Source organism: Echeneis naucrates, chromosome 14 (assembly GCF_900963305.1).
Source record: "Echeneis naucrates chromosome 14, fEcheNa1.1, whole genome shotgun sequence".
Taxonomy (NCBI): domain Eukaryota; kingdom Metazoa; phylum Chordata; class Actinopteri; order Carangiformes; family Echeneidae; genus Echeneis; species Echeneis naucrates.
In genome coordinates, this window is record NC_042524.1 from 3,157,081 (window position 1) to 3,178,094 (window position 21,014).

General features: G+C 41.9%; 1 protein-coding gene across 4 annotated transcripts in view; it reads right to left on the minus strand.

Annotated features, from left to right (window-relative positions):
- Positions 1–701: 701 nt before the first annotated feature.
- The window catches only part of LOC115054140 (smoothelin-like protein 2), a 35,543-nt gene continuing 15,230 nt past the window's right edge, over positions 702–21,014 (minus strand). The window contains exons 1-14 of one of the 4 annotated variants that reach the window (XM_029519184.1): positions 8,699–8,835; positions 7,765–8,616; positions 4,856–4,916; positions 4,635–4,781; positions 4,302–4,427; positions 3,852–4,004; positions 3,206–3,409; positions 2,913–3,062; positions 2,706–2,768; positions 2,549–2,606; positions 2,340–2,465; positions 2,124–2,238; positions 1,508–1,659; positions 702–1,326 (exon numbers count right to left, since the gene is read on the minus strand). In XM_029519184.1, the coding sequence (XP_029375044.1) occupies positions 1,200–1,326; positions 1,508–1,659; positions 2,124–2,238; positions 2,340–2,465; positions 2,549–2,606; positions 2,706–2,768; positions 2,913–3,062; positions 3,206–3,409; positions 3,852–4,004; positions 4,302–4,427; positions 4,635–4,781; positions 4,856–4,916; positions 7,765–8,256 (1,974 nt within the window). In that variant the 5' untranslated portion in view covers positions 8,257–8,616; positions 8,699–8,835 and the 3' untranslated portion in view covers positions 702–1,199. Of the gene's footprint in view, positions 1,327–1,507; positions 1,660–2,123; positions 2,239–2,339; positions 2,466–2,548; positions 2,607–2,705; positions 2,769–2,912; positions 3,063–3,205; positions 3,410–3,851; positions 4,005–4,301; positions 4,428–4,634; positions 4,782–4,855; positions 4,917–7,764; positions 8,617–8,698; positions 8,836–19,663; positions 19,760–21,014 lie in introns of those variants that run through there. The other 3 variants (XM_029519186.1, XM_029519183.1, XM_029519187.1) reach the window with 3 other exon arrangements.

Genomic DNA, 21,014 nt, shown 5'->3' on the forward strand with positions numbered 1-21,014 from the left:
TTCTCAATTAAGAGACCAACATTTTGCAATAAAACTGTGAAAACATATCAATTTAAGACCAAGGCCACGTTTTTAAATGTCTTGTTTTTATCTTGTTTTATCAGCATATTTTGCATATTTGCTTGAAGAAGTATTGTTGCCAAAAATATTTTGCATTGATTGACAAACTGATCATTGTCAAATTTGTGGAATCTACAGAAAGAGAGAAATCTCCTACAGATTCCAAAATCACTCAGTAATGAAGATGAAAAGTAATTTTTGACCTTGACAGAAATAATACCAACTGAAGGAGTTACTTACGAGTATTTTCATAGCTTTGGACCGCGTCTCATGGTCATCCTTGGCAGGTGGAGCTGCTTCAGCTGTCATCACGTAGCTTTTGTTTGGCACTTCAGTGACGTGATGACAACTGAGAGCTATGTTTTGTTGTTCTTAAATTTAATTGTGCCATAGTGTAAACGTTTATAGTGTACAATTACCTGAAATCCCTGGTAGTGTCATACCAAGTGCCACCATACCTGGCAGCGGCCAACAGGAATAAATTTGTCTGAGTGTCTAACTGAGTCGAGTTTGGCTACTGAAGTTTATATCTAGTCCCGCTGAAAAACATGACACTCCTTCATGCACATTGTTCATGTGTATTTGTCTCTGCTGAGATGAATGCTATAAATAATAAAAAGATGTAAATATTAGAAAATAGCTTTATTTTGCCACATTACAAGAGTCAAAAGGCTTTAACTCTGTCTGATTTCTAACATCACTCACGTTCCCCAGTGCTGATCAATTAATAGCAGTTGTCAAAAATTATCATAATTTATCTAATCTGCTTCCTTTTATTATGATTTTGTCACTAATGTGAGAAATGCACAAAAGCCCTAAATATAGCAACGCTACGGCAACACTCGAATCACACAAGCTGTCATAAGCCGCTGCATTTTAAGAATGAGCAGTCCACTATAAACGCTCGAGTAAACGGGGGAAACTGGTGAACACACACATATACAGTATAAAACTGATCAAATGTGATTCAGCAGAGAAAAAATTTCCTCAAACTTTACCGTCATTGTTTGAGTGTGGTTTCCTGTTGGTTAGTTTGTTTGTCTGGTTTTGGGCTCCACGTTGATTCAGCCCATTCACAAGTGTTCACAACACACTGTGGTTAAAACAGCCTAGATTTTGTGGCCTACTCTGATACAGAGTTATTCAAACTTCTTCAGGTGGTTGTACAGGGACTGGACGTACGTGAACACACACATGGGATCTGGCTTGTCCCCCATCTCCAACATGTCGTCCACCTCAATCAGGCGGAGACAGTCAGCCTGCTCCCTGAGACAGAAAAAGAACATGACAGCAGTAAAAAAAATAGAAAGTACTATTACAGATTTAGCTATTTCAAATGAAATAAAGAAACGCTGATTTACAGGTAGAATCATCTATTTCCAAAGAAAGACTCGACTCTATTATTCACAGACATCACTCCTCACTCAGTCTAATCTTGACTGCTTACTCTGCAGTGGTGAAAGCCAGCTGTAGGTTGTGTTTGCGGTTTGCAGGGGCCAGCGTGTTGTAATCAAACTCCAAAGGGAAGAAAGAGTGAACCAGAGCGCAGAACGCCATCCCGTCGCTCCAACTGGATGAGAAGTTCTGAATGTCTATGTTCTGGGAAAAAGATGACGAGGGGCGTCACAGTTGGCGGGTGAAACGGCACGGTGACGCATTCGTGCCCTTTGTTTTCAGCGTGTTATTCAGGTGGGAGAATTTCAAGTTCCCAAAGCACTTCCGGGCTGCCTAAGTTATCACAAGGTGACTCCTCAGGATCTTTTTGAGCACTTCAGGCTCAAAGATAAGCCGCGGTTCAAGTTTCTGGTCTAAAAAGGGCAGCTAACATGAATGAACGTGAACATTTGAACATCTACAGGAAGTGTGTGTGACATGATCAAAAGCATTACCTAAATAATGAGCTCACATTCTCAGTCTCTACTTTCAATTATTCTGATGTTCCTCTTTGAACTGATGGTCTCATTTAGAGGAAAACAGTGACCTGCTTGTGCGTGTGTGCCTCTTTCTTCTGGATCTGATGTCGGGGAACACACATTGTAATACATGTGTAATATAACGCTGACCTGATAGCCAATGGTTTTAGAGCGACACCACTCCAGCAGAATCTGTTTTATACCGCTGGCACTGGACACACCAAAACTCTGAGAGCGCTTCAGCTTTGGCCTGGAGTCCTTTGGCCTGGTCAAGATAAAAACAGCTCAGTTCCACAAAACATCCTTCAGCTGTAGCACTGGAGATATGGCTGGAGGTGAAATGGAAAACACCGTAAGTGCACTCACTTGGTCGGCTCTGAGTTCATCCTTTCAAAGAGAGCCCGTTTGGCCTGAGCTCCGTTGGAGCGTGGAAGTGTCTGCGATTTCATCAAATCCTGCTTAAACTCAAGTCCCGCTGGCTTGTTCACTTTTCTGTGGAGTAACACGGCATCAGTCAAATGGTATTAAACAGTGGGCTCATTTAGTCTAAAACAGGATTCACCCTCATGACTTACTTGTCCAAGTTAGGTGAGAAACCAGATTTTATGATTGATTTGGAGGGAAGTAATTTTTCTGCAGTTAGACAAAAACGAAACGACGAAAATAAAAAACACAGACTTTGCTTGCGGATGTGTAAAGTTAATGTTTCTGGGTGTTAAATGAATGTTTCACCTGCAGACTGAGGAAAGCTCACACTTCTCTTCAAACTAGGACTCGGTGACTTCAGAACTGGAACTGAGTTAACAATTTGAGACAAAAAAAAAAAACAAGCATCAATTAGGAGACGAGAGGAAAACAGAAAACACGGATATCTGTATTGAAATTCTATAAATTGATTTTATTCTAGAATCAGATCTTTGCAGCACTGGTTGAACGCACCCCGCTTAAAGGGATATTCCCCAGGTTTGACTGTCGGGTCATGTGATGCTGAAATACTTGAAGGCTGAGCAGATGCGGCCAAAGATGGAGACTCTGCGTTGGGTTTGGCTGTGGCAGAGAGAGGCAAGTGTGGCTTATGTTCACTGGTGTCTAATGAAAAGAGAAATAAAGCACACAAAAGTCCATTTCCCTGCACTTTTCACTCAGAGGAGACGAGTTATTTTCACACTGTATTTGATCATCCTTTTACATATTTTGTGAAAGCCAGACCGGAGAAACATGGAAAAACTCACCACGTCTAAATGGATATTCTCCTCGCTTTATTGTCGGGGAGTCCGGCATTGAAGGATTCATTGCAGAAAGAGGACTCACATCAGATTTATTCTCTGAGCTGCTTTTGGTTACAGCTGTGAGGGGAAGATGGGGCAAAGCCTGAGATCCAGACTCTGACGGCTCCTCGGGAACCTGGGACCTCAGCTCCTTCGATCCAGACGGACCTACACGAGTGGAGATAGATTATAAGAATATCTAGAAACAATTGCAGTGAAATAACGCAGAGCCTGAATTATATGACTGACGTGAAAATGTAGGTGCTTACACATTTAAAATGAATGAGGTTGGTGTCATTTTGTGTTGAAATGATGTAAATCTCAGTTGTTGTTGTTTTTAATAAATTCTTTTTTAAATTGCGGCCCTGCACAAAAAGAGTAAAAATCCTAAAGTGACAGCTTCAGTGATGAGGCAATATGTGATCATTCAAAATATACATCCAGATATGTGAAGGTATAAGTTTGTAACATACATCAAATAAATTATGATTTGTCTATCAAACATCTGCTCAACTCTGACAGTCTCTCTTTTTCCTTCGCCTTATTTGTGGTTTTATTTATTTATTTTAGTTTTTTCCTGAAACGCAACGTAAAGGAAACACTGGCTGACCTCTCATAAAAGGAGCAGCTTCCCCTTTTGGAGCCTCGGCTGCTTTGGGCGCCAACGCTGGAGGCTGAGCAGGTTTGGAGGCGGGCGGAACCTCAGGGGGGGCTTTGGTTGTCATGGCAGTGACAGGAAGATGAGGCTGAGGTTCGTCAGCATCTAGAAAACAGAGCACCGACAGCTGAAGGAAGCACGGAGGGGGGAGCGACTTAAAAACAAAAAAATTCACAAGTAAATGGTTGTTCTTGGAGCATTTTTTATTTACACTTATAGACTAATCTTATTAGAAGATTATGGACATCGCAGATTGCTGACGTGGTAAATTTTTCCAAAGACACATCTAAAAAAATTTGTTGAATTTGTTGAATTTGTTTAGAAGGGGAAACCAGATTCGTATGCTTCAGTGGAATCAGATAGTTTTACTACACAGCAGAGATAATAGAGGTTTCCACACACCAGATTTAGCAGAAGACTCCACTGCTTTGACTGAAGCAGGAGGAGCAGACGGAGCTTCAGAGCTGGTTTTCATCATCGCAGTGAGCGGAAAACGGGGTTTGGTGAGAAGACTCGATTCTTTCTGGTCTGGGGGAGAAATGTGGAATGAATTTCTTCAAACGGGCAGCATAGATTTCTCAACAAATAATGTTCAACTCACAGTAAAAATCATTTCATGTGCAAACAGCTGTTCACACATCTATCAGTGTGCAATCATTTGACCTCTATATAATGAGATTTTAACATAAATATATGTGAATACACTTCTTTAATTCACAGTAGCTTGTTCCTGACCAGGCATCCTGGGGGTTTCCACAGCGGACTGTGGTGGATTAGTTATGACTGAGGGCTCTGGGCTCGGCTTCGTGATGGCGGTGAGAGGCTGGTGGGACTGACATGCTTCAGCAGTCCGGGCTCCGTCACAGTCCACCGATGAACTTTCTGAGGAGACGTAACCAAAGTTGAGATCAGCTCGTCGGTTCACCTGAGTGAACATTTTCAGATGATCCGCTCACCTTGCTTTCCATTCTCCTGCAGGACCGAGCCAACATTTTTATCTCCTCTTGCATCAGTGCCCTGATGAAGACAAGGAGAAATCCAAAGGTTTTCCAAAGGCCAAAACCTGGACATCAGAAACTGGAGCGGTCAGCTCGTAGCAGTGAAACAATAGAACAAGTTAATGGAGGACTGATATGATGAGGATAAGGATGAGGATTCTCCAATGAGGAAGGAGATACTTGATCTCTTATAATTTGAACACTAATTTTTATTTCTCTCCATTATATTTGACTTCACAACATTGCTCATATTTTGGCTGGTTGTTTTTTTTTTTTTTTGTGCTCAGAAGAAGAAAGAGAGTTCTTTGTTTTCCAGGCAGAGCTAGAAATAACATGATTGTTATTTATGTTAAATCCCTGAGTGTGTGTGTTTGTGTACTACCTTCTCTCCATATGTGATCCTCAGCTGTCAACAGCTGACAGCTTTTCATTTAATGTCAGCTGTGGCCAACAAACTCATGTTCCAACTGAGAGCCTATTTTAGATTCTGCAATCAGCCTCTTTGGAAGAGTTTCCGCTCTGCTCCTCTTACGTCCCGATTTAGCACCGAATGGATGCTTTGGAAATCAGAGTGTTGGCCTGAACCTGAGTTCAAAACAGAGCCTCTGAGTATATCAGCCCCATGCCCTGGCCTGTGTTTGCCCCCTCTCTTACCCCACCAACCCCACCCCAGCCTCTCAACATTTTGCTTTCCAGAGACATGCAGTGCTCTGGCAGCCTCACAATAAAGTCATTGCAACCAGTCCGTCAACTCATCGCCAGGGGGGGATTAACGCCACAGAGATCTGTGGGCTCCACAGGAGCTGCTGTAGGATATCGCAGTCTGACCCCTTTAATCCCTTCAACCCCAGATGGGTTTGCCCCCATACCACTCAGACTCCTTAGAAACATGCAGACAAACACACAAACTCGGCCATGTACATTATTTCAGAAAGGACAGAACTTTTGGAGAAAAGCTCCTGATGGTTAAGGTCACAGTGGAAGTTGTTTTTTCAGATTTGAAAACCTTATTAGATTTACGTTGTAGTCAGTGATTATATGTATTAAAAACACTTGATAAAAACACTCTTATTATTGTATGTGTAACATTTAAGCAGTATTTTCACATTTAAAAATCCCGTAATATTCACTTAACGGTAACTTTTTGCTCGCATTACAATCAGCTTTAGCTTGGTGGAAACATGATGCCAGCATTTTGTTCAAATGGGGGAACGCCACACAGTTCTTCAACATTTATGGTGTAATGTTCGTTTTCACACATTAATGCCTATAAATAGTGTGAGAAATGTCTGATGTGGCCAGCGAATGATGGATTTAGGTCTTCTATTGATAGCTGTGGGAAAATAGATGAACTCAACAGATCTCAAAAATAATTAAGACGGATGAAGTGAAATTTGAAAACGATGGTGGACCTATTAACTGGTGAAGGTTTTGGGGGGGTATACGTCAGAGTGGGCAGCTGACGGGTGGGAAAAGACCAGGTGATTTCAGTGGGGAGGAATGTGAGCGGGGTGTGCGTTACGAGGACAGCTGGCCGTCCCTCTTGGGGTATTATTGACAGGGATGGAGGCATAAGTCAACTTTCCATTGGGGAGATTTGAGAGGTGGATTGGCCTGGGAAGAAAGATTCCTGAGCGATTTGGGGGACAGAAATTTATTTATATACCCGTCTTCTGTGTTAAATCAAATTAAATAAAAACAAACAAACAAACTAAAAAAACGCCGCTTGAAGAACATGGAGTCGAGATGTACTGTCACCTTTTTTGTTTCTGCCAGTCCAGGCGTGAGCCCTTAAGCGCCTTTCTAAAGGTGAAAAACCAGGAAATGATATTTGCATCTTTGTACGTTGTGTTTGTAACGTGAGGCAGAAAGCTGAAGTTGGTTGAGGAGGAGGGGCAGAGGCCTTGAAGAGCTGCAGCTCAGTCCTGAATCACAGACCCAAAAATACTCCTGCCCTTTGGAGGACCTGGTCTTATAAAAGGGGGGGGTGGGGGGTTCAGTTTTTAAACTCATGTATGTATGGATGTACATTGGTGCTGGGTTAATTATAATCCATTTTAATATTGCTGTTCTGCAGCTTATGTTACTGTGATGTGGAGCCTATGAGGCCCTGCTGCTCCCCAGACTAACCTGTGATGTCAGATGTTACAGATAAATGAGGCAAACATACCACACAGCCCTCAGATTCTGGTCTGCGAGGCCCCTCCACAAATTCAGACTCTGATCCTGATCCCCCAGAAGTTGGTATTGATCAGATAAGGTCAGTGTGATCTTCTGAAGGCTTACTCTTTTATGTGCACACACACACACACACACACGTACGCACAGTTCCTGTGGATGGGATGTTTTCTAGATGGATGATGCAGTGAGCTATAGTGACATTTGGAAGGATCACACGGGGTATTTGCACATTGTCCGAGGCAGCTGACGGGGACTCGACGTGCAAAGCTAACAGCGATGATGTGATGGGGTCAGGTGTGCTCGCTACCAGCCAAACGCTCATGCGTAAAAATGCACGGACCTCAGAGTTACATAATGACGTCGCCGCTCAGGTCCCTCGGCTTGAAAGTGCACGGTCACCCTGGCCGTGTTTGAAAAGGCACGCTCGGTTCATGGGGGCCACAGCGTTAATGTAACAAAGATACGTTCCTGGTAAATTCAATAATGCGATGTGACTGAGGTATGTGTATTATGTGTCACACAAGTTTTGTGATGGATTGTCACCTGATGGTATCCGATAAGCATCAAATCTGCCATGTGGGAGGGAGAAGGTAAAAACCAGACTCACTGCTGGTTGTTCAGTTTTACCAACCCTGTGCATCCTTCATTCTGCAGATTGTATGTGGAGAAGTTTAAAGGATACTCACGTTAACCTCTGCATGTCTCTTGGCTCTCCATGGAGGACGTGATAGGGTGTTTCCGGAAGCAGTGGCAGCGGCGTGGCTCGATCCTCCAGATGCTTCTGAGATTGTGGACGCGGACTGACTTGACAGGAAGTCCTCTGATCTTCCACAACTGAGCGAAGTCCTCTTGTCCTCCTGGGTCTTGGACTGTATCTGCGTGTGTCCGTTCTCTATGCTTTCCTCAGCGTTCTTCGCCGCCCCAACGAGGCTCTCCACCAGAAGGCTGAGGGCCTCCAGCTTCGCCCTGAGCTGCAGGTTCTCCTCCTGCAGCCTGGTCACCACCTTGGCCAAAGGTCCGTTGGAGATGCAGAGCTCCTCGATCCTCTGCTCTATGCGCTGCTTGAAGGCGCTTACGTCCACATGTACCTCCCTCACCGCCGCTTGCAAGGTGGCCTCAAACTGAGCGAGGGCCTCACTCACCGGTCCCTCCTGAACGCCACCTGTAGCTGCAGCCATGGCTTCTTCAGCGACCACGAGAGTCAAGTCAAACCGCTGACGGAGTGGTCGGCAGGCTCGGAGCTCAGAAACGTTTCTCCTTGTCTTGTCTTTCACCTCCTCACTTCCTTCTTTGCTTCACCGCCTGTTTGAGTTCTTTCAAATAATCTTACAGTCCCTACGCTTAACTTCCTTGTCGAAATACTTCAGTGATATCTGTGTTGTCCCATGTGAGCTTCCCAGACGAGTTGAAGATGCAAATGGTTTTTAAAGGACAGCAGGGGTGGCATCATTCCTCGGCAGCGGCAGCTCACCGAAGTGCCATCAAGCTCCATGGAGGACTTCTCTCAACGTGTGTGTTCTCTTACTCTCTCCTCTCATCTGGTCAAAGCAAGAGCAGTGTTTATTTATAAGTCATGGAGAACTCGCACACAATGTCATCTTGGGAAAAGAGATTACATACCGCAACGGGCAGATCAGGTTCAAACCAACCTTTCCAAGGAATCCGGTGGAAATGGCACACGCTCCCTTTGGTCAGGCATTTACTATGTGTTTCCTAGACGTTTGCCCTGCTGCCCCCCTGCTCGGTGCGCTGTCTGAGCAATCTGTGTCTCCCATGCTTGGGAGCAACAGGTTCGCCTCTGTATTTTGGGACTCAAAAGGGGCGTAAAAATAGAGAGGAGGAGCCAGAATAACTCAAATAGTTTTTCTCTCTTTGTCGCTGATAAATCAGTCTGATGACTGATCTTTGCATGATGAGCAGACTGGGCGTCAATTTGATGTGAAGAGCCTCCCGGGACGAATTTAAATAAGATTAGTAATATCAGATCAGTCACAACTAAACAGTCAAAGCAACAGCAGCTTCACACTGTAAAAAGGTCCAACAGGGAAAAGCTACGTTTTCTACTTTCTACTTTTTGGGATTGAAATTTTTAAATAAAATAAAGAATAAATTTTTTTTAATTAGCATTTTGGATTTTCTAATTTCTGTGAGGCATGTGTAGCAATTTAAAGTCCCAAAATGGTTAGATCATTGACACAATAATACATTTTTCTTAATTCACTTTTATTTTATTTATTTATTTTTTACTATTTCTTGATTTATTTAACTGTATCTAGTCTCCACTTTTTTGGTCTTTCCTATGTCTCATCTTTCATCTTCATTCATCTTTGTCCATTTCTTTTAAATACATGCAAAGTGATATTCTCCTAGTTTTAACATTGTATTAGCTCTAAATATTGAATTGTCTAATTAATTTACTTTTATGAGTATTTTTACACACTTACACAGTCTCTATCATACAATGATACAGCTGTAAGTTGATGTGAATACATTTAAGTGTTATTTAATAATCTGTATTTCTCAATCAAATTATAATTTTGCAGATGAATTATCACTCTGTATGTTTTACCATATTGGCTTTAGCTGTGTCAAGTTCAAATGTTACAATTCCCTGAAATGTTAACTTATTAATGATCAGTTCAACACCCTCGTCCATTAAATTTGTCTGTGGAAGGACTCTCACAGGTCACTTTACAGCCCAGTGCTGCCTCCGAGTGGTCAAAGCTTCACATTACATCTGAGTGAAGCTCAACAGGTGCAGTAACCGCAAATACACACTGTACAAACAAGACAACACAAAAGATTAAAAAAAGTAAATAAATAAATAAAAATAGCTACAAATCATTCCAGAAGAAAATGTACATTTCTTTTATTAGCTGGTCTCAGGCTCTGTTATTTTATACCATGAATGTAACTTTAACTTCTCAGAGAGATTACAGATGTCACATTATTCCTTGAAAGTAACTACTTTTGGAATAAATCAGAGCAGATAATAAGCAGTAAAATGATCAATATTCAAACGATTCTAATACTCAGTGAGACCCCTGCAGATGTGTGATTGCGGTCCAGGATGTTTTTATCTGTTCCCCGATAAATTTCCAAATCTCATCAGAGCAGGAAACTGTTGAAAACTCTTCACCTCCTCCTGTAAAACCCGAACAGCCCAGCCAGAGCTCCTGTGAACATCCCCTCACATTACAACTGAAACGTGTCGTCTGTCAAAACTGACAATATGCAAACATAAAAAAAAACAGACTTGTTCGAAACAGTCTATCAAATCAAATTTATTGATTTTAAAGGGGTGCTCTGAATTCACACGTTGCAGCTACAGTACATAACTTTCCTCTTACATTGATAGTTTGTGTTATTTCAGAAGGACAAAAAAAAGAAAAACAATCCAGTCTTTCTTTTTTTTTTTTGTTTCTTCAAAAACGAAAAGGTCACGCTACTAAAAAAGGACAGATGCATCAAATCTAATGTATATGTATGAAAAATTAGAACACTATCAAAAATAATGTGGGGCAGGAAGTGTTAAAGGTTGTGAAGGTGCTGCATTTAAGTCAGTTACACGCAGAAAGAAGGTGACTAATATGAACAGCAGGTCAATGTTAAAATTCAAATTTCCTAATCGTAACATCCATCAAACTGACAGATGGAAGAGCCTAAAAACGACAGACACACAGCAAACAAATTCAAGACAGCACGTCTAAACTTTAAAGGGTTTCATCCTAAAATGACGCGCATTCATGTAGAAAAAACAAGACTACCGGATATTTGGAAAACATAGATTCAAACACTAAAAAATATGAAAGACAACAAATATGAATGTAAAGGCTTTAATATCGACAGAATTAAATGACATTTTATTCTGGTTCTAGCAGTAAATTCATAGCAATCTGTTTTCAACCGGTTAAAATATGATTATTATTTTTTTTAAATCAAACAAACAAACCAGACTTTTCTTTGTTTTGAACACCAAAACAGTTCTCAAGGACAAGACGATGAAGATAGACATGATAAATACAGCCACAACCTGTAAACACTCCCTGCCAGCTTAGCTCTTTCACACTTGAGATTTCGTGGGTATCATGAATAGATTTTTCACAAGGCACTGGAGACCAAATTTGGTTCACTGTCCACAGATCAAAATCAGTCCCAGCAACAGCTTTCGTGCACTCCATCGGCCTTAATGCTGCGCTCGGGGGACTGTTTGGGTCTTACTTTGGTTTCAGAGGCTGCAATATCACGTCGTCTGATACCAGCTTAAGACCTTTTCGAACGGCAGCATTAGACCCCCCTTTTGTTTTTGCTTTTTAAAATTATTCTATGTTCCATTTATGCCCAAAGAAGAGGGACCAACAACCCTGCAGGGATATGTGATAATATACAGCAGCAAACAAGCAAAAAAAAAAAAATAATACCATTCACATCTCAGAAATGTGCATTCGTGTCACATCTTTTTGGACACGCCCCTTTAAATGATGGGAAATTAGACGCTGCTGTTTCCATGGTTATTGATAATTCTGGGATTTGCATCACCTCCTAAAGAAATACAGGATCTACCCTCAGATGAGAAGGAGCCAAGTCTCACACGCTTTTAAAATGTATGATAAAAACTGATTAAATTATAATTTTGCACTTTAAAATAGAGTTTTACATTTTAACACAGTAGCATCATTGGCTACAGCTTCAAATCAGACCGTGCCATGTTTATACATCACTCCTGCTTTCATAGAGGTTCTTTACTGTGCATTTTCCCCCAAAGATCAACATCCAACATCTGTCAAAAACCTAAATGAGAGCTAAGAAATTCATCATTTTCACCAGATTTAAAGATTTTACCATTTTATGTTGAATATTTTAAAACATGATCATAAAACAGCAGGTCAAAAAATACAGATTTAACAGGGAAAATTTTACAAGAAACACAAGTCAGCTCCAAGTAATTTTAACTACCACTTTATTTTAACATGTTAGCATTGGGCTTTTTTATCAACTTACATACTCTGTGATGAGGTACTGGTTTAGAGTTAACATATGCTAAGGGTCAACTTGATGCTTGCTACCAAATCCAATGATTAGTGCTACTCGCTGAAGTCCACCTACAGCTGAACATAGTGTATCAGGCACATGCTAAACAGTGTTAGCATGGTGAAGCAGCACTAGTCAACTGTGGCGTCCATGTTCTCATTCAACAGGTGGCACGTGATTGAATTACATCCTCTCATTTTACAAAGAAGAGGGTTAGGGTCATTTTAAAACGTTCCTGCCCCCCCGGATCATCACTATTAAATGTAGAGGCTGCATATTAATGGAGACTCAACTAAACAGCTGATTAGTCTGTAGGCTCCACGCCATCCTCAGAGGAAGGTCACCACTTAGTTCACTCTCTGGGGTCTTATTGCAGTTGATGCAGGTAAGAAAGCATCTAGATCGTGTCTGAACTACTGAAAATAGAATGGCTCTCTCGTCATGAATCACTACGGTCGCTACGATCAGCTAAAGTGCCTGACAGTCTTTGGTTTTCCAACCCGAGGGAGTTGAAGTATCACAAGCCATGTCAGAAAGCATAAATAGGAGAAAAATCTATGAAGGAAAAAAGAAAAAGCTTTAAAATACACACAGTCCAGAAGCAGCGCGTCATTCTAGATGCCATCATCTTTATCGTCTGTCTCACAGTTCATCATCTTACAATAAATCTCTAAAACACTCACGTCAACGACTTTATCAAACTTCATCAAACCCTGAGCAAAGTGGTTGAACTTAAGACTTTCTATGTTAAGAATCTGTTGAGTGACAAAGAAGATATGTGTACTCTGATTGAGGATCAGATGCTCTTGATGTGCAACAGGATTTTATGTGGCAGTGACCCAGACTCCCAGCAACTGAAGTGGCGGCTACGAAACATCGCAGTCATGCCAGCGGAGGGAATTTTGGGTTTGTGTCCGGTTGGATCAATTCACTGCATGCATGTTTCAAAATTGTATTAAAAATCAGGTGTTGGCCAGTAAATACATCATCAGTCCATTTGAGAATAAAGTTTAAAATATAGAAATTTTATTTGAATTTGTGACTTGCTGTTACAAGTAAGCAAGTTTGGTTGTGAGTTTGTTTAAAAAGAGAGGATGAACTTCTTAAATAAAATTATTTTCATGATTATTTATAGGAAAGCTGAACTGAAAAATTGTGGAATGTCATATTTTCTATATCTATTCCATGATTTCAAAGCTAAGCCTACTTACTAAGCAAATAGGGGTCATTTCCTGCAGTGCTCAGAAAGTTTTGTGTCATGAAAAGGTCTTTCCACCCAAGATAACACAATTCAACTGAAACTGAAAATAATCCTGAATATCATCCAGGAGTCTAAAGCCCAGAGCATGAGAACAAAGCGTTTTCAGAGAAGCTGTAAACAAAGATCAGACTGAAGGAGAGGCACGGACCTGCCTGTGAGCTGCTGGGCGGACGAGCAGATAATGCTGACGACAGATGGCAGCAGAGCGCAGGCAGGGCCCCCTCTGCTCTGCTCCCGCTCAGCAACTACCTACGTCTGCAGAGCACGTCAGCCGAGAGACTGCAATGTGTTCAGGAGGAGGGAGGATCGGAGCAATATGGCCGGAGGGAACAGGTGATAGGTGACAGGCACTAAAAAGAAATGGGCTGCAGATTTTAATGACAAAACACGATAGATGAGTTTAGAAGACAGCTTCTGGTTTTGACTGCAGTTTCAGTGCAGACTTCAAGTGAATGGAATAAAAAAAATTAAAAAAAAAAAGGCAGAACTGCTGCAGGCAGAAGTGCTGAAGGCAGAACAAAGAGCGTGGGACGTTTCCAGTAACAGTAGCCTAGTCAATCACAGACAAAAACAGCCCTGCACTCTCCTGGGCTGCGGCCAAAGCAGACAAACAGGCCCATCATTCAGCAGCTCGTCTCTCCTCACTCCCTCATCCTCATGCTGCTGGTCAGCAAACAGACCGTCTGTCTGCTTACAGGAGGACTCATCACCCTTTCCTTCACGTGCTGTTCCCATAAGACGTGGCTGAAAGTGTGTCCGTCATGGAGGGGGGAGCCAGAAACTGCACGTTAACACTACGGAACCCGCAATGCAAATCAAATTGGAGACTCAAAAGAGGCTGGAGAGTTTTTCATGAGAAGTTGAAGATCTGATCGGAAGGTAAACGTTTGGTTTCTTGTGGTCCGAATCCGACCAAGTCAACGGCTTCGACAGTCACTTTGACCTCATCAGCAATTCACAAGCTCAAGTTAAACTTGAAAACACACCCCTTGTTTTGTATGTCGCAGCACGTCATTGCTGGCAACTGCTGTGGTCCAACAACTGTCCTTTGACACACTCTGAAGGTGGAAACCAACAATTTATGACACAAAACCATCTGAGGTGACAGTGTGGGGAAATATTTTGGGTTTGAAACAAAAACCATGTATGAATGCATATTGTTAGCCGCGTCCACTGGGGGGTGGGGGGTCACGTTGTGTTTACATTTTCATGTGAGATGTGCTAAAACACCCCCCGCCCCTGTAAGGATAACACAACAGAAGGATGTGTGCAAACAAGACTTGCTGAACAAGTGACAGCCTTATCACATCAGGATCCAAACAGCAGTTCATCAAAGTGCAACCACCCAAAAAATTAAATAAAAAATAAGAAAAAAGCAACATTTGCGGTGCTGACTCCAAGAAGAGGTGGAAAAAAAAACAAATAAATGTAGGGTCCCAAAACATAGTGAGGATCAGAGTGGATCAGTTAGATATGGCTTGATGTTAGTCTTGTGTAGATGCACTGCAGCCTCTTTTGCATAGATTAAAACTGGCTGGACGTAAAAACAAAGGCCATTAATGCAATCAGTTTGTTCAGTATAAAGTTTGAATGATCCAAGGAGATAATTCACTCCAGGGTGTAGATGCTGTACCAAATAAAACCTGCAGAATTCTTCTGAACACATCTTCAAGTCCTTATTGGATATGAAGTGGATGGTTTTATGAAAAATGGGAAATCAACCAAAAACAATCGCTTTGCATGATCTAAATTATCCTATCAGGTTTGTAGTGATATCTGGGGTTTACATTTTTTCTAAATGAGATGGTGTAGTAAATTGAATGAAAACATGAAGTATTTACAGCCCTCTGCGTGCGTCAGGGAAACTAAAGAGTTACTGGATGTTACAGAGCAGATCCACGATCAATCCTTCCTCACTCCTTGTCCTCAGCTTCTGTGGCTTAATAGCTCAGAAATGTCCCTCCTCTGCATTAGTTTGACCTGGTGAGTCACTGCTCGCCTTATTGCTCTGACCTTGGCCCTGAGTTCATCCGACATTAAGCATTTCGGTGTCCCCATCACCCCCACCCTTTGTGGTCTCACTGACTTTTGATGGGAGAAAACAAATCTTTAGCCAAAGACTCTGCCGTTCCAAGATTCCCTGCGTCAGCGTTTCTATGGGAGCAGCACCGCTCCTGTGTCATCTGAACAAAGACCGAAGATTCAAACACAGAATCTCTCAGTGGCAAGAGACCTCGCGTTACCGTCTGCACGGCAGAAATGGGTGAACACCTTCTCACATACAGATTAACACAGCAGAGTGTTAACCCCGATCTTTGTACTTCAGTTTAGGCGAGTCCAAATACAGAATATACTGCGACACATCTTGTTTGGTGGAGGACGTCACCAAAACTCAATGTCTCCACCTTTGATGGAGTGTGAGATGGCTACTGGAAACAAGCAGTGACCGTAAACCTGTGCTGGACGTTACAGCCGGGAATGTGGGGTTGTTGTAAACTGATGCTGCGAGGACTGCTGTTTGGGAAACATGCACGTGCACGCGCACACGCACGCACGCACGCACACACACGCGCACACACACACACACACACACACACACACACACACACACAAAAAGCAGGGCTGGAAAGTCTGAATTTTATCATGTCGTCACATTAGTGGGTAGCATTTTTTTTGTATTCTCAAATGTGGACTTCCTATCCTGCTAATACTGCCTGAATTCACACCCACTGCTACGTACTAATCACTCTTGACGGTCTGATCAGTGAATGGATGAGAGAGGGAACGCAGCGTTACAGAAAACCCATAAAAATAAATACAACCTTTTATAACAGCCACTCACTCGCACCAACACTCACTCGCACTCACACACAAGGTAACAGACCATCCAAAATCAGCAGCAGCTGTAAACACAGTAGGAGTAAGAGATAAGATTGTGTCTGTCCTTGGAAGCTCATCTTCAGTTTCTGGTGCTTTTACTCCACCGTTTGCTTTCCATGAAGCAAACATGACCTTTCTTCAGACGCGGGGTAGCACTTCAACGAGATCCAAGCTGAAGTCAACTCCCCCCCCACCGCTCACCCAAAAAACAGACAGACAATTAAAAAAAAAAAAAAAAAAAAAAATCAGCAAACTTCAGTAGTAGAATTAGATCGGCAGAGAGGTCCAGGTAGGCAGCAGATTTCTAACAGAGGAATTAAAGTGTGCAGAAAATGCCCAGGAGCTGTGGGACGAGAGCAGGCAGTCCTGGTGTACTACAGTACAATGGTGGGGTTTGAGATGTGTTAAGTCAAACTAGTGCCTTTGCAGAAGTAGTTGCGTTAGTAGCTGAGTGTGTGGTTTGAGCGAGCGATCGTGAACTGGGTGTCAATCGTCCTTGGAATTGTCAGTGACGGCATCCACGGGGGACGCCACGTTGTGCCCGCGGCTACGCTTGTACATGCGGTATCCTTTTCGGCAAAGCAGGACGAACCAGTAGACCTGTGGCGCCAAGATGCACGAGTTGCCGAGGTTGGCGGACAGCGGCAGGTGGAAGGGCACGCTATAGAGCGGGATGCCGTAGTGGCGGCCGTATATCCAGTACATGTAGGGGAAGAGGGCGATGCGGCACATGAAGAAGGTGAACAGTACCATGCCGCCATTGGCCTTGTGCAGCCAGCAGTCCTGGAGGCTGAGCTGGTGGGGGAGAAAGAAATTAAGAGGGAGGGGGCCGATGGGATGAGGAGAGGAAAGAAATAAAATGTTATCCAAGCGCTAATCCTGACTGTTCTGTTTGTTTCTGCCAAACACTGTTGAAAATATCATTTCTGAATATTTACCAAAATCCTTTTTCCCTTCACCTCCTGTGAAATGTTATGATCTGAGGAGACCGTCACCCTCACCATAATATAATGCTATGCATGTGCTTTAGTTCATTCACTCAGAGGCTGAGTTTTTATTACAAACACTCACTCAGCCACCACGACTTCACCTGATAGATCCATCCCTGTCAGTGAGTTTCACTCAGAAATAAATCACATTACAGACAATAGAGACATCCTCACTGCTGAGTCCCTTTGACTTTGGTTTGATATTTTGATTATAAAATCCAGAGTAGAGAAGAGCAAACGTCAAGAAACTCAAAGTCAAAGAGTTTGACTTCCCTGCTTAGCTTCATCTTCATCTCCTGTGCACACAAAGCACCACATTTGTGTTTTTGCTAACAATTGCAAATTAAGATGCTACAAGTTTTGTATAAGTTAATAAAATTTGAGTCAAAGTACAACCTGAAGATATAACTTTTATATAGCTCTTACATGTACTTTACCAGTTAATATTTTCCCCGATTTCATATTCATTTGATTACATATATTCAGATAATGAACTGAAAATAAGAATTTCTGTGCTTCAAAATGTTGACCACTCATCAGAAGGATCATCATTGACTCTGAAGAAAACGACTTGGGAGGATCCTGGTCTACGTAGCACTGATCAATAGGAATCAACGCTGCTGTCGAGAGCATTAAAAAATCCTGCAGACTTTCTGTATGTGCTGATGGAGCTGAAGGAGGGCAGCGTTTTTAAAGACAAAGGACAGCGGTGGAGCTTTGCTTTGCTCTTTTATCTTTGCTGACACCAGATGTCAGCAAAGATCTGAAAGCACACGGTCCAGTGACTTCACTGTAAGGCCTCTATTCTTAGATTCCTGCTTTGCTAAGACAAACTGCCTTTGATTATACAACACATGTGCTTGTCTAAGTATAAGACGCACAAATAAGATGTATGGATGGAACTAATGAAGGCATTTATTCCAGTGGATGGGTTAAGAGCCAGGGAGGGTGAATGCTGCTTTTCAGCTGCATGCTACCAACCGATGGTTTGGGGTTTTGTTTTTTTTTTCCTGGGGTGAGCCATGCACTTTAATTATTTATGGTACAGGGACAACCTACATCCCAGATGAAATGCAGATAGTCAGGTTTTTGATGATGCAGGGCACTGCTGATCACCTGAGTACAAAGCGTAACACAACAAAGATGAATTTATACATTTTTGTGAGCAGGCAAAGCGTAATAACACTGAAGGTCACACCATTTATACACGAACATTGATTGAATTGATTGGTTTCTAAATTGTTTACATGACAAAAGCATCACTCCAAACCTGAAGTGACCTTTTCAGATTAGTTTGATTATCTATCATTCTAATTGATTCAAGCCATTAAGTTAAATCGTTTGTATTAGTAGTGGCAGAAGTAGTAGATAAATAAATTAGAAGAAGCACTCACACAGCTTAGCAGAGTCTTCTGGCATTGTCTCCTATTTTGAGATGTTTTTAACCACACACAGCAGACAAAATGACACAACACCAAAGCAAGTAACTGTTCCTTCACTGTTTTAGAGTGTGGACATATAATAATGAATATACAATGTGCACTTCAACTAATGATCAATCGGGTTCACTTGGAGGGTTCAGGTGCCTCAATAGTTAAACTGACTCCTTAGTTATTGTTGCTACACTGGGCAAGGTAACTTCTCTCACATCGCAGCTCACAGCGATATAACAGAGGCTGATTCGTCACTCAAAATTATTTGCTCCATGGTTTGAGACTTAGTAGCACAAAAGCAGCTTGTCCTGGCGACTCACAAGAAACAAGCTTTAGCTAGCTTGCTAATTAAGCCGATGCTAGCTGAATCAGTCAAAAGAAAATGCAGCTTGTAACCATCTTCAATCTGTACTTGATGGCTGCACACTTGATACTGAAGAAGAAACATCACGGCTCTCAGTGTCACAAAGTATAAGTAAAGATGAACGATCAAATTGCAGCTGGATAAACAAGGTAACACGAGTGTTTCAACCCTTTAAGGTGAGAACCAATCAACATATTTTTTGTGTAACTTGTATCCCATAAAGTAACACAGTCAATGATGCTCATTTGATGATCATTGTTTCATTGCATCATCCTTCTCTTATCGCAGAAAGAAAAAATGTTTTACGCTCAAATGTTTTACGATCATATCTTAACAATGGTTTTGACATGTGGAAAGAGTCAAAGCCCAAAAGGCCAGCCAAGCCTCGTAGTGGTTGCTAAGCTATGATAAGAGAAAAATCACTCCTTGTCTGGTCAATGATTGAGCCAACTGGCTAAATGTTAGCCAACCTGTCTGACTCTAACCATAACGATGTCACTTTTGTTGTTTTGATCTTAAAATGTTAACAAATTCAGAGAGCATGCAGTTTGGAGGTTTTTAAACGAGGAGGCAGAGCAAATATGACAGATGTGTGTGATGTGAATGCACATGTGAGTGTTATCTCACCTGAATAAGTATCTTCCCCAAGGAGACAAAGGGCGTGCTGAGCTCTGTCAGAAACAGGCAGCCGATGAAGAAATCCCCCTGGTCCTTTCTGAAGAACTGGGAAACAGAGAAACAGAGCACACACAGGGTGAACAAACAAACAGAACCATGGAAACAAACACAGCTGACATTCAAGGAAAACGTCCAACACAATTTGGGCCGGGAACAGCAAAAGAGGCATCAACAGACACGGAGCGATGTGTTTCTGAGGGTTGATTCTGATTAAGATGACTTATTAAAATGGTTTTCAATGGAGGAACAAAAATCTAAATATTTCATCAACAGCATTTGTAATTTCCTCTAATATTTTCTCATATACATTCATTATTCAGGATGGCACCTCACAGCGCACCATTACATGGGTTGTGAATGGCCATTTAAAAGCCTTGGAGTTGTAATGTGTTCCATTGCAATCTTTGTTTATGAAATCAGAAACCACTGTATTTGGATCTGACGTGCTCTGTATTTTAATTTGGTACAATCAATCTGGGGGTAAGCACACCCTAATATATCCCCTGCTTTGTTGTCTAATTTAACCTAAATGGAACATTTTAACAAATAAACATCATATTATATTGAAAGAGACTTCAAGCTAGAGTCTGAGACCATGACCTCATTAGAAAAACAGCAGGGCCATTTTGCAGTAAATTTCCAGACAAACATTTCTTCTAACAACCAGCAGCGTCACCTCCCAATGACCTTCAGAAAGGATGTACATAGGCAAGTTTATATCTGCTTTTATACACAGTATGGTAAATTGTTTTGAAACCATTTCCTCCATTTAAACCCAAGGCTGATTTGATTCACAAGCTCTTGTGTGAAGCCAATTTGAGACACACAAAAAAAGATACAAAGTGGTACAAAGAAAAAAAAAATCACAGAAGAAAAAACTAGGGTTGTTTAAACCAGGCAGATGGATTGGCCCCAGAGAGAGAAAAACACAACTTAGGTAATACTCTCTGCACCGTCAGCTTTGTGCCACTTTCCATGTTGGGTTGTGGGATACTACCAGTCCTCCAGATATGTAAAATAATTCACAGAGCACTACAAAACTGCTGACACAGACAAACTCCCTTGATAGTAGACTAGATAAGGAGTAGTGGGTGATCGTGGGCACAGACCAAGATCCTCCATCCCCATCTTCAGGGGCTGGGTGCGCCTACACAGCCTAAAAAGTGGGACTCTGGGGGGCCTAAGGCTGGATTCAGGTTTTTAGCAGATTTAGTACCAAACTGTTTCCCTCACAAACACCACGCTGAGGAAATTTTAATGACATCCTAATTTATAGTTTGATGTTTCATGTTTTTTACTT